General features: G+C 42.0%; 1 protein-coding gene across 1 annotated transcript in view; it reads right to left on the bottom strand.

Annotated features, from left to right (window-relative positions):
• Positions 1–15,428: 15,428 nt before the first annotated feature.
• The window catches only part of LOC308314069 (arg8-vasotocin receptor-like), a 4,072-nt gene continuing 2,233 nt past the window's right edge, over positions 15,429–17,267 (bottom strand). Inside the window, exon 3 of the mRNA XM_080761472.1 lies at positions 15,429–15,808. Within this exon, the coding sequence (XP_080617598.1) occupies positions 15,507–15,808 (302 nt within the window). The 3' untranslated portion in view covers positions 15,429–15,506. The remainder of the gene's footprint in view (positions 15,809–17,267) is intronic.

The following is a 17,267-nucleotide window of genomic DNA, read 5'->3' as shown; positions in this document are numbered from 1 at the left end:
AATACTAAAATAGAAATTTGCTGCTGGTCAAGGGCCAAAAAGTCATACAGGACACTTTATCTGCTTAGCTTTCATGTTTTGTTTAGAGTTGTTTTGTGTGTTTTCCATATACAGTATGTGCGTCTATATTTAGGACGACCATCGAGCCGATTCTACTCCGAGACATGGACACTTTCAAAGAAATTATAGTAATGGCTGGATGGCACTTTTACAACCGCCTTCTAGTAATGAGAGCGCAAAATCTCTCTTGGAAGAACCACCCATCGATTTCTCTAATAGCTTCTTCTCTGGAATCCTGCCTCAAAGCAGACCAGAGGTATAAAACTGTTCCCTGATGTCATCGCTAGGGACACATGCATCAGTAAGCAAGAACTGGGGATGGCGATGAAGAGATCGGGAAGTCTGGTGTGGCATTGTGAAATCCATGATCTCGACCGCAGTCGAAAAATGATGATGCCGATGTGCGTCTATTTATATATGGCACTCAATCTTTCCCTTCTACACCATATATTTTGGCCAAGAATAGCCGATTGTAGAGGTGCTCCGCACTTTCGAATGTTTGCCAAATTGGGACGTCTCCAGAATAGAGACACTATAGAGTTGAAGTGGTTAAGTTGAGTTTGAGCACTCAGAGCGGACATGGCCTGTATTTTGCATTGGAGCCCTGCACATGAATAAGGGGCAGAGATTACGTTATCATGGCCTAGGTCTAGGTAGACTTAGATAGCATTTGATACAGACTTATAGCATGTTATGTAAACAGCATAAGTGCATTGTATGTAGTCATAGCACGTCATAGTACATAATGTATATCATAGTAGTATAGATGTATAGCTTATATGTATAGTTTCATTATAGATATTCCACTGTTACTTTCTTAGCTTACGCATGTTTCATGATAAATGTTTTTATGTGATGTATTCCCCATGCTTTTTGTTCTTGCTTAATGTAAATCACTCTGGATTAAGAGCGTCTGCTAAATGCCTCAATTGTAAATTGTAAATTGTAGGTGATGAAGGTGTATTCAGGAGAGCATTTGGCCTAATTCTAAATTGCAAAATATACAATATAGCATCATGTGACTGAAAAAAAAAAAACATGATCTATACATGCTTGTTTTGTTAATGTGCTATTTGACAAATTGACATACCGGTACTGTATGACGAAGTATGTACTGTAGTGTTTATTACAAAGTGAAACATGACCGCGTTTGGCCACATACTGCTGTTGGCAGACACAACAATGACGAGAGAAACGCTTGCACTCAATTGTCCAAAAAAGGTATTCCAGTCAGGTGCATATAAGCCGAACAAAAGACCATTAAAGATGTCTGTTTTTACGTGTTCGTTCCTTCCATGAAAGCAGTGAACCACAGCAGCAGAACTCAATACTGTACAAGTCATACTGCATACTGCATAGATACTAGTATCTATTCTAGTGTACCCAGCGGGGGTCTCAGTTGCGTGCCACACTCACTCAACGCCCCTCTCCACCCAAACGAAGACCTTCGACATTCCATTTGGTCATTCTGTCGAATACACACCCGCACCCAAGCAAATACACATTAAGCCTGATTTCATTAAAGCCACATACGTCATTCTGTCCATGTTCCCTGCTGTCAACCGGTGCCTTCGGCCTGTGATGTAACACAAATAGACTGGTGCAGGTCTGGGGCTGCTTGGCTGATATAATGACAGATAAGCTACTGCAAACATCACTGCATGACCAGTGTGCAGCGGTGGTTCAAAATGTATGAAAAAAAGTGGTTACTGTATGTTTTGTTATGTTAATAAACAAACCCTAGTAACTAGTAACTAAGGTTTTCAAATAATTGTAGTGGAGTAGAAGTACCAAATTTGCCTTTGAGATGGCGTAGAAGTAAAAGTATAGGCCTATACTGAAAATTGGAAATACTCCAGTAAAACTAGTAGCCTATACTATGTAAATGTACTTACACTGACCTGTTGACATTGTTTAAGATTGATGCATCGTGATCAATGAATGGACTCATCGAGGATCTGTAATTATGGGCAATCAGGGCACACTTACACGTACATAAGAACGGACACACTTGTTAGTGCTTCCTGGAGTGGAGGCGCATGCTCTTATAAGGGATATTGAAAACCGTATACTGCACGTATTGTATCTGCACCGCACTGCACGTATCTCCACATTTACATTCACTGTACAGTCCATTCAATCTCACTCACTTTATTTATAGACTGGATAGGCTAGCCTATACCTTGTATTAAGTCCAGGAATGTATTTAAATAACATGAGTAAAATGAACCCACTCGTGTGTGTGTGTGTGTGTGTGCAGATATGAACAGTGTAAGATATGTGTTCTTCCATCTGTATCGTGCAGATATTAGGGCTGGCAATGTAAACAGACTGCTTAACAGGAACATTCAGCGCTATAGGAGCAGTGATTTATGCATATGATGTACAGAATATTTATATATAATTTGTCCAGGTGCCGAGGCCAAGTTCTGTTTTCCAAGGAAAACCTATAGCCTGGTCAGTGTCAGGACAATTTACTTAGGCATGCCATTATGGGCATAAATTTGGAGAAAGTGCCATGTACCCTTGACAACGTAGCGCAATTCGTTGTTATTTAAATTATTGGTTCTCAGAGTGGATTCCAGGGTCCCCCAGGAGTCCTTGGGGGGTTCCAGGGACCCCCAGGTACCCCCAGGAGTCCTTGCAAATGTAGTTCACCGAATGTATGTCAAGAACGCGGGACCTCGTTCTTCTCTCCACAACCCGCCTGTGCCAAAACGAGGGAACTCGTCTTTCTTTAATTTCATTTAAGAAAAAAAGTTTATATATATATATATATATATTAGGGATGTCCCTATACACTTTTTTCGTTTCCGATCCGATCCTGATACCACAATTTTTGTGTTAGCCGATACCGATACTGAATACCGATACCAGAGAATAATATTTCTAATAATAAAAAGAGAAAAATATCTTATTTTGAAGTCCACCGACCGGGAATAGTGTTTAAAGCTATCTAGCTATGTATCTTGTGTTGTGTTTATATCGGACTCCTCACTCAAATGTGCACTTGCAGTTTGGGGAACTCGAAATCAAACTCCACGTGCCCCAATATTATATTTACCTGCAATAGTGTCAACCGCTTACCCCTGTGTCGGATCGGTGGTTAGACTGGCATATTTGCAGATACCGATATGACCTGATATGACCAAATAAGGGCTCATCCGATACCGATACAGTATCGTGACATCTCTAATATGTTGGATTTCAAAAATAGCAGATCTACACACCCCGATCGCCCAGGACGAAGTTTTATCAAAAAGACAGAGGTTATTGATATCAAAACCGATCGCATCGCTCCACAGCCTGGGAACACCTGTTGCGCAACATTCGATGTTGCCTAACAGTGAGACGTCATCGAAAATGTTCCCCCCATGTTTTGCCGACGAGACCGGAAATCTTAAAACGTTAATAACTCTTGATCTAAATCATCCCATCCAATTCTAAGAAAAGATCATGTCTTAGACGGCCCACCACGGTCCTGTCGCTAGTCGCGGTAGATTGAATCATACCTCCCGTTGTTGTCGATCGGCTCTAGAGTGTTTTGGCTACATTTAGCTGCTACAGCCACATCCGGGATAACATCCGGTCCGTCGGTAAAAGTGCTCCGCTACTATAAATCGCCGGGCGCTATGATTTCATGGATTAAATAACCCCGGGCAAGAGTGTTAATGCTATGTAGGTTGTTTTTTTTTAAACACAAATCTTATCTTCTAGGGGTCCCTGGCGCACACACACACACACACACACACACACCCCATTTCCACTAGCTAATTTATCTCATTATATAAATAGCTCTGCCTGGTTTCACAGTTTATGTTGGCGATAACGTTTCCCATCAGCTGCACGTATCGGATGATATGAAAACACCGTCTGTGTGATGCTTGTCAGCGCTATCTGACAGAAAACCCTCCTCTACCATTATCAGTGCGGTACCTGTAGCAGACAGAGCAACAAACATGAGGATCAGCCGCTAATGAAACCATTTGAAAAGCTTTGGTTTTTTTCCTCTTGGGCAGTGTATTAAAAAGTATTCTGTCAGGCAAAGACCAAACTTTGGTTTTCTTCCTGCCAGGGCACTCTATTAAAAATTGTTACTTTGGTACAAAAGTGTTGGAATCCGTATTGCCCAGTGGTTGAAACTTGAATTGTAGTGAATTGTGTTTAGATTTTTTACTTAAAGGGCCACTTTACCCCTTTTGCAACCAGATCTTATTTTTAATTATGTTTTTAGATATTTTTAGAGATCCCAGGGCTCCCTCCCAAACAATTTACACTCTGGGGCAGAAGTGCGGCGGAAGTGTGGAAGGCACGCTATGCCATGCTGCCACTCAAGTGACTTTTACGGGACGTGTCAGACCCAAACATCCACTCTGTGATGTTTCCGCTCTGCTTTGCAAGGAAACCGCCATTCGAACCCAAAACCTTGAATATGCTATGGCCATAGGCATTATAAAGGCCCGCCACGGGGAGGTGATCAACAAATTGCTCCGCAGAGAAGCACTGTGTTGTTTCTAGCGAAAATGTAACTAATTCAGCAGCAGTAACAATAGCGTTTTCTCTCAGTCAGTTGATTCTTCATATCCATATGAGTGTAACGGCCGGGATGTTTATTTTTCAAACACAGTTTTTATATGAAAAGTACATGAACCCGTGGATTTGCGCCGATATATATATATATTTTTTCCCACGATTTTGTAACCCAGTTTTCTTTTCACCCAGTGCCAATTATCTAATGTGATCCTGGGCGCTACACTTCCTCTGCAAACCTGGGGGGGGGCAGCGGACTGACCTCATGCCTCCTTCTATGCATGAGGAGTCCAAGCTGCTTCTTTTCACCTGACAGAGGGGAATTTCCCCGGCCGGACGTAGCGTGTGGAAGGGACACGTTATTCCGACCAGTTCTTTTCCCCTCCATCAGGCGCCCTGGCTGGCCAGGGGGAGGTAGTTTTAGAGACCAGGATTACTGCATGTTTTTGTGAGGGTATCTACCCTAGGGGACACGGGGAGAACATGCAAACTCCACACAGAAAGGCCCTTTCGCCAACCCCCGCCTTGGGTATGGGCACTGATGACGCGGAGGAGGGAACACGCCACCAGTGCCCACAGCGTCCCCAGCGGGAATCGAACCCAGGACCTTCTAGCTTTGCGCCGATATTGACGTCAGACTTAAGTGCTCTATTGTAGTGTATTGGTGGTGGGGCGGGGGTCGCGAGACCTGGGGAAAGCATTTCCGGGGATCCCCAGCCAAAAACGTTGAGAACCCCTGCTCTATTACACCATTTTACCGTACCATTTTCGTCAACAACGTTGTGAGCTTGAAGAACTTATAGTTTCGCTCAATGTTTACCCATTTTCCCTGAACGTTCACCTACAGTCTATTCTATTCATACCTGTTTACCTACCTATTTTTAGATTATTACTTCATCAGAAGATTAATCTAAATTCCAAATGGGACCTACAGTACACTTCCTTTGTCTCATTATTCATCTCTGCACAAACCTGGCTGGGATCAGGATGTGGAGTAGGCTACTGTGCTTGACTCCAATATATTATGCAACACATCCAAGACTCTTAGCTGTAAGTTCAGTCATTTATGAAGGGAGATATGCTGTGGAACATTTGAATATATGCCTAGTTGCCTACAGTATAACAATTGTGTTAAATTGTGTTATTATATCTTTCAGTTCCAGCAGAAAGAAAGTTGTCAAACCTTTGCCAAAGGCTTTGGCTACGATTCTGCTAGTACACTTTTACTACTTAATGTAGTGCCTAAAGTCCTATACTTAATGTCACTACTGGTTGCCGACGGCCAGGTGGAAGCTCTTACGTGTGCCAGTACAAACTGATCTCCAAAACATGTCCGTTGAGTTTAACTTTGCTTTATTTTCCGCAGTCATTTTCCTATATAACATACAGATACAATAATCAGAAAGAAACACTAACAAACACAGGCGACCAGCCCTCCTGAACACAGTAGAAAACTGTTAGCCTCTGCCGTCTGCCACTGGCAACACCTGTACCTGATCAGGAGCCTGGTTAAGTACCTGGGCTGGCCCAGACACTGACCAAGCTGCAGTGACACTGTCAATCAGCAAAACATTAGGTCATAATGGCTCTTACAAGATGTTTTGAACATTTCCGTCAATAAATGCTATTCCCAGAATAGGAATGCTAGGTTAAATGTGACTCAAAAGCCAACACTGTCTACAATGTAGACAGTGTTGGCTTTTGAGTCACATTTGACTCTACATAATATCAGCGCATTACTGTATTTAGAGTGCCGATTTCAACAAAAGACAATTTATTTGACTGTATAATAGCAATGCATGCAGTGAATGTATGTGGGGAAAAAGGGCACAGTTGTTTTTGCTCTGTTCAGATGCCAACAAAGGTTTTATCTATGTATGGTATTCTTTTTATTTTGTGCATGTTGTGTGCAGTAAAACATATCAGTCATGGCCGACGAAAGATAGTGTCTCTGACATGTAAAACCATTATTTCAAAACGGCAGTTGGAAGCCAGCAGCTGTTGAGCTAATTGGAAGCATATGGTGATTGTAAGAATAGAGTTATCTTTATTGGTCATCAGTGCAACACTGTCCTGGTCCATTCTCAGTCATATCCGATGCCCTGAAGAGGGACCAGGCCATGCAGGAAGTCAAGCCCCAAATATCCTGCTGAGGCTACTGGATGTAATTATAGGAGTTTTTCCTGTTTTTCCAGTACGTGTCATTAGATGCTATCAATCATGCTAGGTATTCCACCAGGCTGTGGTGAAAGAACTACTCAGATACCACCGTAAAGGTAGCCGGATGGTCAAGGCTCCAAATGACAGACAAGAGTCAGAGAATGCATGTGGGGTGTTACATTTTAGCGCAAATATCCCCTCTAAACAGTCCTGTGCAGCATACAATACAGTCTGGCTTTTCGTTTCACACTAAACCCAAGCGACAAGGCAGCCAATCAGCAATCAGAAGTACTCGTCAGTATGGTTGTCAGTGTTGCCAACTGTCGTGACAGAAATAAGCTAACCAGCATCCAAAATCCAAACCAGGCAAGCAACTGTGAGGGCCAAATCAAGTTTGGCTGGAAATATGCGGACTTGGCAACCCACTCAGCAGCAAGACTTGCGGTGTCAGTCTCCCAGTCGCAGGTTTTACACCTAGACATTAACCAAAAGCGGCTGGTAAAAAGCCCTAAGTACGTGTATACACATCCAAAGCCACCTGCGGTTTGATTAGAAAGGACGTGTATACACGTCCAAGGCTTAATTAGTGTTAAGAGGGTGGCAGTGGCTAAGAGTTAGAGCGGTCGTCTGGGAACTGGATGGTTACCGGTTCAAGCCCTGGCTTCATGTCAAAGTGTCCCTGAGCAAGACATTTAACCCTTATTAACTGCTCCTGGACCTGATGAGATGGTTGGTTGCCTGTGTGAGTTTGTGTGTGGTAGCTCTAGAAATGCAGACCATTTTCTGAAAGTGTTTGTTTGAGTTTATGTCTAAGAAAGAGAGCTCGACTGTGCGTAGTCGACTAAATCAACTATAGATTTAGTCGACTAAAGTCTTATGATATTTAGTTGACTAAAACTAGACTAACACTAAAACATTCCAGGTGACTAAAATGTGACCACTAGTAGACCACCTGGCGCCCCCAAAAAACACATTTTAAAATAGTGAAAATACCTCAAAAGCTCAGATCTGCTATATTCACTACCTATTTCACGAGTTTTCGAATGTATTTCTGACATTGCATTACATGCAAGGTTTTGTGTGTGTTTCTGTACCAGACAGTGCTACCTGGGGGAATAAGTCTGTTATGGCTCCAGTAGCTATACTCACTCACTCTAAATAATTTCCCTGAACGTTACGTTTCCGCCATTAGTCAAACATCCCTGAAAGTTGTCCTTCTTGGAACGTTTCATCTCTTTGCCTCTCTAAAAGGAAATGAGACTTTTATTTTCTAGGAAATGTCTTTTCTTATGCAACTGCTTTTCATACTTGAGCAACTCAGAAGTCATTATTTTGCAACACATGCTCTTTGTCCTCTTCTGAACAGAGCTTGAAGTGAATCATGTGTAGTAACAAAGTACATTTACTTGACTACGTACTGTACTTAATACTTATTAAGGTAGGGTATAAGTGATACGTTTTGTTTAAAACAAATGTATTTTTTTTTTACAGTAAAAGGCTCATTGCGGTTTGTTCTCCTGTAAACTTCTTGTAATTAAATGAAGTACCATGACTTTACGCCCAATCCTCCGGCAATTTTCGACTGCTCGGATCGCTCTTCTTTTTTCCAAGTTCCTGTTGAGCACCTATGATCTCTTTTTCGCTAAACACTTTATATCAATGAGGACTAGCAATCAGAATATAGTTACTTATTAAAAAAATTTAAAACAAGGAATGATAAAAAATAATTCCCTACCTTAAGTATTTGTTTTTGTATAGTTTGCTCGAGTATTTGTATTCCACTACCTTTTGAAGACGAATATTGCACTTTTGACTCCACTACATTTCTAAAGTTTGTTACACGTATTTAAAAATATATACAATGTAGAGAAAAGTGGAGATACTATGGTATAACCTACTGTCAGTGTGCACAGGATATTTGGAGCTGATCGTGATTGGTGGTTTGTGACCCACACGCGCGCACACACACACACACACACACACACAGGCCCACTTCAGAGAAATCCACACTGTTCTCAGCTTGACATCTAGGACCCCATGCTTATAAACAAGATTCATAGTGTCTCATTATGACAGCCTTGACCTCCCGTCCACAATGACTGTTTGGCAACAACAATAACTATAAAAGAAGGCTGCGGGCTGTCTAAATGATAAACCTGAGCACTCACTTCAAACTACCCTCCAGACAGCGCTAGAACAAATACACATATTTGTTATTTAAGTAAAAGCAAACCAATACCGGTTTGCTTCGGCGAAGTCAAACGTTAAAAGTCCATAGACTTGGCTGCCACATGACATGACGTCACAAGTTGGGGGTGCTGTTGATTTTTGGGAGCTTGCTGATTTTTGGGGGAACATGAGTAAGACAAGCAAAGTCCACATAGCCTTGGCTGCCACATGACGTCATATCTGAAAGCCAGACGTTGGAAACGTACAGTACAGTAACAGTACTCATGTGTACTTACAGTGACTGTGTGTCCACTTTACTGCAAGTTTGAATAATGCAGGCTGATAATTCTCACCCGTCATTTTAGATACCCTAATTGAGAAACTTGTCAATTGATTGCCTGCGAGTTTGGTCTTTTCCGCTCCTGCAGGAAGTGGCTGTGACCGTAAGCAAGCGCATAGTCTGCTTATGCCAGCGGCCGGCCTTGCCGATATTTAGAACCAATAACCAACTTTATGTAGGTTAATCGAGAAGCAGTTTTTTTCCCTTCTTATATCAACAAGTATACACAAGAACAAATTCGAATAGATTTTCCTCCTATATACAGCTTTTGTTCCCACACGTACATTTGCCATTGACAATGAAAGGAGAAAATTGGTCAAATGTCCGTGAAATATGACGCGAATTTGTGGCAACACGTCAACACGAGCAACTCGGCTAACATGTCACATAAATTCAGTTGTTCATGAGATGATGTATGATGATGTATAATGATAAGAGCACCTCTCACTTCACACAGGTGTGATTTTTTAAATATAAACGACTAAATCGACAATCTGATTAAACATTAGGTCTGTATATCTGTTATTCTTTTAATATTCATTAATCATAATCAAAGCAAAGGTTTGAAGTAATTGTAATATTTGAGATTTTAAGTTAAATTGCCCCAGCCCTAGGCTGTAAGACTAATTGGCTAATTGGCTGGATAATCTTTTGTCTGGCATGACTGGCTCTTTCTCAGGCTTTCCAAAACAAGCGCAATTCGTTTCTCATGGCGTTTATAATCTACTCACTGGAGTGAAAACATAGTAATTTCCTATTGTTTTCATTGTAAGTAAGTATAGTAGTGGTTCTCACAAGTGTTGATTCCGTCGACTAAAACTAAACGAAAAATGTTTGTCGACTACGTTTTTTTTCACTGACAAAAGCTAAATGGGAACTAAATGAAAGCTAATCTATGATGACTAAATATATCGACAATTTCGTCAATAAATAAAAACTAGACTAGGGACTAGTAGACAAGAGATCCAGTATAAGTCATTTTACACTTGGTTGCATGCTGAAAATAGCAGATCTACAAGCTCACAACGCGTTGCGCTACTTACTTAATCCTCTTCATTCCCGGTAGAACATAAGGCTGCGACTGTGAGCTTGTAGATCGGCTATTTTCAGCAATCGTAAAATCAACCATTACGACGGCATCAAGGCCCACAAAAATACATTTTAGTCGACTAAATCAACCGTAGATTTAGTCGACTAAAATCTCATTTAGTCGACTAAAACTAGACTAACACTAAAACATTCCGGGTGACTAAAATGTGAGCAAAAGAGAGAGAGAGAGAGCTTCAAAGCCCCTTCCCTTTTACCCGTCTGTAAAACAACTGCCCTTTCCATGCACGAATGTAGCATTTTAGGGTGAAAGATGTTGTAGATGATCTGTGCTACTGTCCCCAACCAAAGAAGGATTACACCAACACCTTGATCTCCTGCACACATCGTCTGCCTCTGACAGTAAATCTAACCAACACAAAAACAAATATTTAAAAAAAGACATACAGTAGCTACCAGAACCAACAATTCTCATGTGAACTGTTGTGAAATGTTGATAAGAGATGATTAGCCAATGGAATACAACCAGTTTAAGGACTATAGTCTCACTAACAATGATGCGTTTCCTGCTCACTAGACCTACTCTGTTTAGCTCTGTTATACAGTAAACGGAGCTTCTGCACATTGGAGATTGGAGGATTTTTCTTTCATAGTTTGGGGGGAAAATGCTGCTAATTGTACAAAAAGTGACTGTACTGAAAGATTGCTATTTGTTTCAAAAAGCTTAAAGCAAGCTACCTTTTCCAACATGTACTGTAAGTTTTCCAAGTGGCACTGTGATATATCTGTTTACACAATGCTATCCAACTGTACTTTCCCCATGTCTTTTCTTAAATTGTTTTATTATGCTTTTGACACTTGCTTTGGCAATGAAAATGTATGCTTTCTCATGCCAATAAAGCTTATTTGAATTAAATTGAATATTCACTTTCTCAAACATTGAGCACGCACTGAACAATCCCAACACCTCAACTTGACAAAGCTCTGAGGTGCAATGACGTGAGAGAGTGGTGATAAACAACTGTCTCTGTTTATGCTGAAAGCATGTGTGTGCCAATTCTCGCTGGCACATGCACCCTTAAGAATGCGGCCGTTACCCGGGCCAGATTTACATTACATTGATGAATGTAATTTACAATTCAGGCATTTGGCAGACAGACAAGAACAAAAAAACTACAAGAAATACATTAAAATAGTCATCACGAGTCATATACGTAAGAACATAACAGTGTGATATCTATAATGAAACTACACATATTCAAGAGTGCTATGACTGCATAAAATGCTATCTAAATTACATAAATTGAGCCTATGCATACCGGTATGCCTGTAAGGTCGTCGAGGCTAGGGCAAGTGCTACGTATGGCAAATGCTACGGGCTAAGATGGAATCTGAAGAGGTGGGTTTTCAGACTACTGCGGAAGATTGGGAGTGAGTCTGCAATTTAATGTAATGTAATGTAAAGATAAAGTATCTCACCTATTGTCTTTTAACTATCGTGTCTGTCTACACATATATACTACTTTAACAGGTCACACAACAATGGACCATTTATATGCATATATTGACATATATTAAAACCTTCTGGTTTTTAATTAATAGCGTTTCGGTGTCAAAGCTTTCCTCAGCATGAAGAAAGTGATCAGTCCTGTTGTGTACCAGGAGGACTTCAGTTGCTGAACAAAAACATAGAGCATATATATGTTATGCTTAACGTACAGCACTTTAATCTTCAAATAAAAGGAGAGATCAAACCTTGAGAACACACTGAACAATTCCAACACCTCAACTTGTGGTGATAAACAACTTGTTTATGCTGAAGCATTGGCGCCGTTCCTTCGTACAGTATGCCTTCTCGCTGGTGCACCCTTCTACTAACCCCAACCAAATATTTGGTTCCATTTTATGGGGATCCTTGCAATTAAGAACTGTGAGAACCACTGAGCTAAACGGGGTCAGAGCCTGCTCGGCTGCTCCTACACCTGGCTTACATGGCACCGGGGCAGTGCCTTGTGGCTGTAGGCCAGGTGTAGCTCTCAGTGTTGCGCCTCAGTAATGGCTGCGCCCAGGGCTCCCCTCTGTGGATTTGTCTGTAGTTATTGTTTCATGTTCCTGAAAACGACAAAAACGACTGTGTACAGCAAACGGTTTTCACATTTTATGCTTTACACCTGCATGTGATGCGACAGAATATACAGTATGTAGAAAAATACTTACAAGAAAAAGTCCTGTATTTAACTTGATTAAAACTATAAAAGTATTTGTATCAAAATATATTTCCAATATCAAATGTGTGAAAGTACTTACACGTACACAGAGTAAGAGTTTAATATATAGTGGAGGAGCTACTGTAGGGAGTAATTTCGCACTAATTTGTCTAAAAGTGGCAAAAGCCGGCAACCTAAGGCCATATGGCCACCATAAACCTATACGGCATTTTTATTTTATTTCATTCTGCTTAAATAGCATGATGTGACATGTCAAACTAGTGTTTTTTTTCATGATTCTGCATCCATTCCAAGCATTAATTTTGCACGAAAAACACTCCTTGGGCTAAATCCTGCCAAGTGCTATGGACGTTTTTAGCCCTGGGAGTGTTTTTCGTGCAAAACTAATGGTTGGAATGGATTCAGAATGTGACTCCATACGTACTGTAGTCTAGTATATAGCTACAGTAGACTCTAATGACGTTAGCCCCAATCAAGTTAAATGTAAGCTCATGTACGATTTCATAACCTTTCGTATACAGTACAGTACAACAGGATTGGCATTATCTAGCCAAGACAGCGCTTTAGCTAGACAGAGCAGTCGCTAGATGAATAATTTGAGATGTCCATCAACGCCTACAGCGTAATTGCTGTCCCTGTAATCAGAGTCCCAGAAGTATGTAATTGTAATATACCAACATATTCTCACTCCCAAATAGTATGGTATATATTCCTGTATATATTATTTACAGTGAGGTCCCAATAAAAGTCACAATAAACCAATTTGCATACATAATTTATATTCACAACATCAAAAAGTGCCTTTGTATAGTACAGTACTTAGAATGTGTACTCATAAACTTATAAAGAAATAAGCATAAACAACATATCAACAATACTTTTTTCCTCCCACAATATCATTCTAATTCATTCATTTGTTGTGTTGTTTTCTTTGTATTTCTTTTCCATTTACAGTTGTTTTATTTGTTTTCCATTTACAGTTGCGTGTTGCTGCATAACATGTACATACTCATATATACATACAATACAACAGTCTCAATGTTTTTCAGTGTTGCAGATTCAACTTTCTCATAGATTTCAGTTTCATACTTCATAGACCAGTGGTTCCCAAAGTGGGGTCCGGGACCCCCAGGGATCCTTGAGGGAGTTCCAGGGGGTCCCCAGCTAATTGATAGTTTGGAACCAAATTGACCGTTATGGGTCTGTAACTATGCATGTTCTCCCCGTGTCCCCCTCACAAAAAACATGCAGTGATCCTGGTCTCTAAACTACCTCCCCCTGGCCAGCCTGATGGAGGGGAAATGAACTGGTTGGAATAACGTGTTCCTTCCATGTGCTACGTCCGGCCAGGGAAACTCTCCCCTGTCAGGTGAAAAGAAGCAGCTTGGACTCCTCATGCACAGAAGGAAGCATGAGGTCAGTCCGCTGCCCTCCCCAGGTTGGCAAACGAAGTGTAGCGCCCAGGATTACATTAGATAATTGACTCTGGGTGTTAAAATGGGTTGCAAAAATCATGGGATAAAAATGTAGAAAAACAAAAATGGCAAGAAAATGCATTAAACAGAATTGCTGTACTAAAATATTCATGTACACACTAGTATAGTATTACAAATTATATAATACAATTGCTGTTGGGCAGAAACCTGGTATCTCTAAATTTCAACTATTTATGATTTGTACGATGCGACAGATTGGGAGCCTGTAGATCTGCTATTTTTGCTACTTTCTGGAGAGTAACACACACACACACACACACACACACTTCCCGTGCTTGCCGATTTATCAGAATTTTGCAAGTCTTTCAAATTAGGGGCTGTTGAGAGTGATTTCAGCAATAAGAACTCCCAAATGAAAGCCCTTTGGCTTCAGCACTGGTTTCGGCTATTAGTCACTTAAACCCGAGCTCTAGTGAAACAGACCTGAGTTGCAACTGTAGTTTGAGGGGCTGCTAATCCCTCCTATAAACAGCTATAGTGTAGATTCTGTCTTAACACAAACATAAAATGCCATTGACAATCCATCCATCTTCAACCACTTATCCGTAGTCGGGTCACAGGGGCAACAGCTCCACCAGAGTGTTCCAGACGTCCCTCTCCAGAGCAACATTAGTGACTTCCTCCTGGGGGATCCCGTGACGTTCCAAGGCCAGTGAGTCGATGTGTTTCCTCCAACTGTACCTTGGTCTGCCCCGGGTCTCCTCCCAGTGGGACGTGCCTCGAGGACCTCCCTAGGGAGACGCCCGAGAGGCATCCTAACCAGATGCCATTGACAATGAATGGAGAATCTCCGTCATTATGTGTCCGAGCAAATCGGCTGTCCGTAATGTTTCAAGGTTGGTATAAGGTCAATAATTGATTAGAGCGCCCTTCACTTCATACAGGGGTGATTGTGTTACTTTATTTCAGTCTACTCTAGTCTACATATCTCTTTGCCAAGAATAGCTGATCTACAAGCTCACAGTGTATAATGAGTCACGTTATATAAAAGATGAGTTGATGTCGTAAACTGCATTTACAAAAGTCAAATTCAGATAACAGTGACAATCTAGTCAATAGAGGAAATATACACATGTTTCTGTGGCACTACAGTATACAGTATGATGATGAACCACATTATAATTCCTCATAAAACATGTTCAGTGTTCACTGTTCACAAATGCTGTACTCAATTTGTGTAGCATGCCTCAGGGATGTGTGTGTGTGTGTGTGTGTGTGTGTGTGTGTGTGTGTGTGTGTGTGTGTGTGTGTGTGTGTGTGTGTGTGTGTGTGTGTGTGTGTGTGTGTGTGTGTGTGTGTGTGTGTGTGTGTGTGTGTGTGTGTGTGTGTGTGTGTGTGTGTGTGTGTGTGTGTGTGTGTGTGTGTGCGCGTGTGCGTGTGTGTGCGCGTGTGTGCACGTGCGTCCCTTTCAGTAGTGGCCATTATCAAAGCACCATGGTGCCAAATCCTCCTCAGATATACCAGTATATTCCAATTTCAACAGTTCACTTCCGCCTTTATGAACGGATGGGAGGACTTGGGAGAGTGATTGTCCAGCTCTCTCCAGGTGCCAGAGGAGCACGTAGGGCTCCGGTTAGTGGTCATTCTGGTCAACAGCATGGACCTCCTGAGGCTGCTGTCAGAGTCCTCTTTCTTGATGTTGATGCGACGACAACAGTGGAAGCAGTGAGTGAAGTCCTGCAGGAGGTGACCGCTGAAGCTCATGTAGATCCAGGGGTTGCAGCAGCTGTTGAGACCGGCCAGCAGCGCAGACAGTGTGACCGCTGTGTTCTCTGAGTCTGAGAGAGGAGAGAGAGAGGACAGTGTGACCGCTGTGTTCTCCGAGTCTGAGAGAGGAGAGAGAGAGGACAGTGTGACCGCTGTGTTCTCTGAGTCTGAGAGAGGAGGGAGAGAGGACAGTGTGACCGCTGTGTTCTCCGAGTCTGTGAGAGGAGAGAGAGAGGACAGTGTGACCGCTGTGTTCTCTGAGTCTGAGAGAGGAGAGAGAGAGGACAGTGTGACCGCTGTGTTCTCCGAGTCTGAGAGAGGAGAGAGACCAGAGCTAGTAGAATCTATTAACCCATTTAGACCTGAGGCACCAGTGGTGACCTGAGGCACCAGTGGTGCTCATGAGCTTGTAGATCTGCTATTATTTAAATAGCTAAAGTATAACATAATGCTTAAAACACCAAAAGGGGTTCACGTCCAGAATGGGTATTATTAACCATGCATATCATAGATCTTCAACAGGGGGTCCGTGACCCTTAAAGCCAAGGCCAAGGTCGACCCCCAAATTGATATATACAGCATTTGGAGACCCCATCTGAAAATGGATAAAGTGGCTAAAGTGTGATGCTTGCTGTATTAACACATTTTGCTATAGGGACCCCATGGAACTCCCCATGGAGTCATGGACCCCCTGGGCCAATGCCTTACGGCTTACGCGGTCCTCAGAGTTACTTTCTGTAAATTAACCACTTGAACCCTAGCATCTGTTTTCTGCACTGCGACACGTTCAAATTGCTTTTTTATTACTACCGTCCTGCTATTGCAATCTTGTTGGCAAAGAGATTTCGTCTTGATCTATAGGGGGGGGAAAGCAATCCAGGTACAGACTACAGAGCCAACTCAGGTCCAGTTGTATTAAAGGGGAGTTTCGCACAAGCTGTTTTCTTACCGTATATATGAAGACACGTATCCATTTGTCATTGGGAAAAAAAACATGCCGAGAGTTCCATAACGAATTAGCGGATTTACCGTCCATGTGGGTCAAACGCTATAACTCCTATTCAATCGCGCAATTGGTTTTAGTTTTTAGTTTTTCTGTTGTAGATGATATCACAGCAACACTCCATGCATTGTTGACACTGCACTCTTCCTGTTCTACGTCAAGGTTAATTAAATAAGGTTAGAAAGCGAAGACCGTACGGTGGACTCCATGTTGCTCCATGGAAGGAAAGAAACATGCGCAATGTGGCCTGGGCCGTGGCTCAGTGGTCCAGGCACCTTGGCCGGTAGCCCGAGTCTGGCAGTGTGCCGCCGGTTCGACTCCCGATCCCTACGGCCTTTACTGCATGTCACTCCCCCATCTCTCTCCCCCATTTCCTGTCAGCCTACTGTCTGTCCCTCTATAAGAATCACACCCGTGTGAACTGAGTGTTGCAACTCCTCTCCCCCCTCCTCTCCTCTCTCTCTCTCTCTCTCTTATTAGCAGGCAACAGTGCAGCACTAATACTATCTCTCTCTGTTTCTGGCACA

The sequence above is a fragment of the Protomyctophum bolini genome (assembly GCF_963924005.1).
Source record: "Protomyctophum bolini genome assembly, chromosome: 4".
NCBI classification, from domain to species: Eukaryota; Metazoa; Chordata; class Actinopteri; order Myctophiformes; family Myctophidae; genus Protomyctophum; species Protomyctophum bolini.
This window is presented reverse-complemented; position numbering and strand designations above follow the sequence as displayed.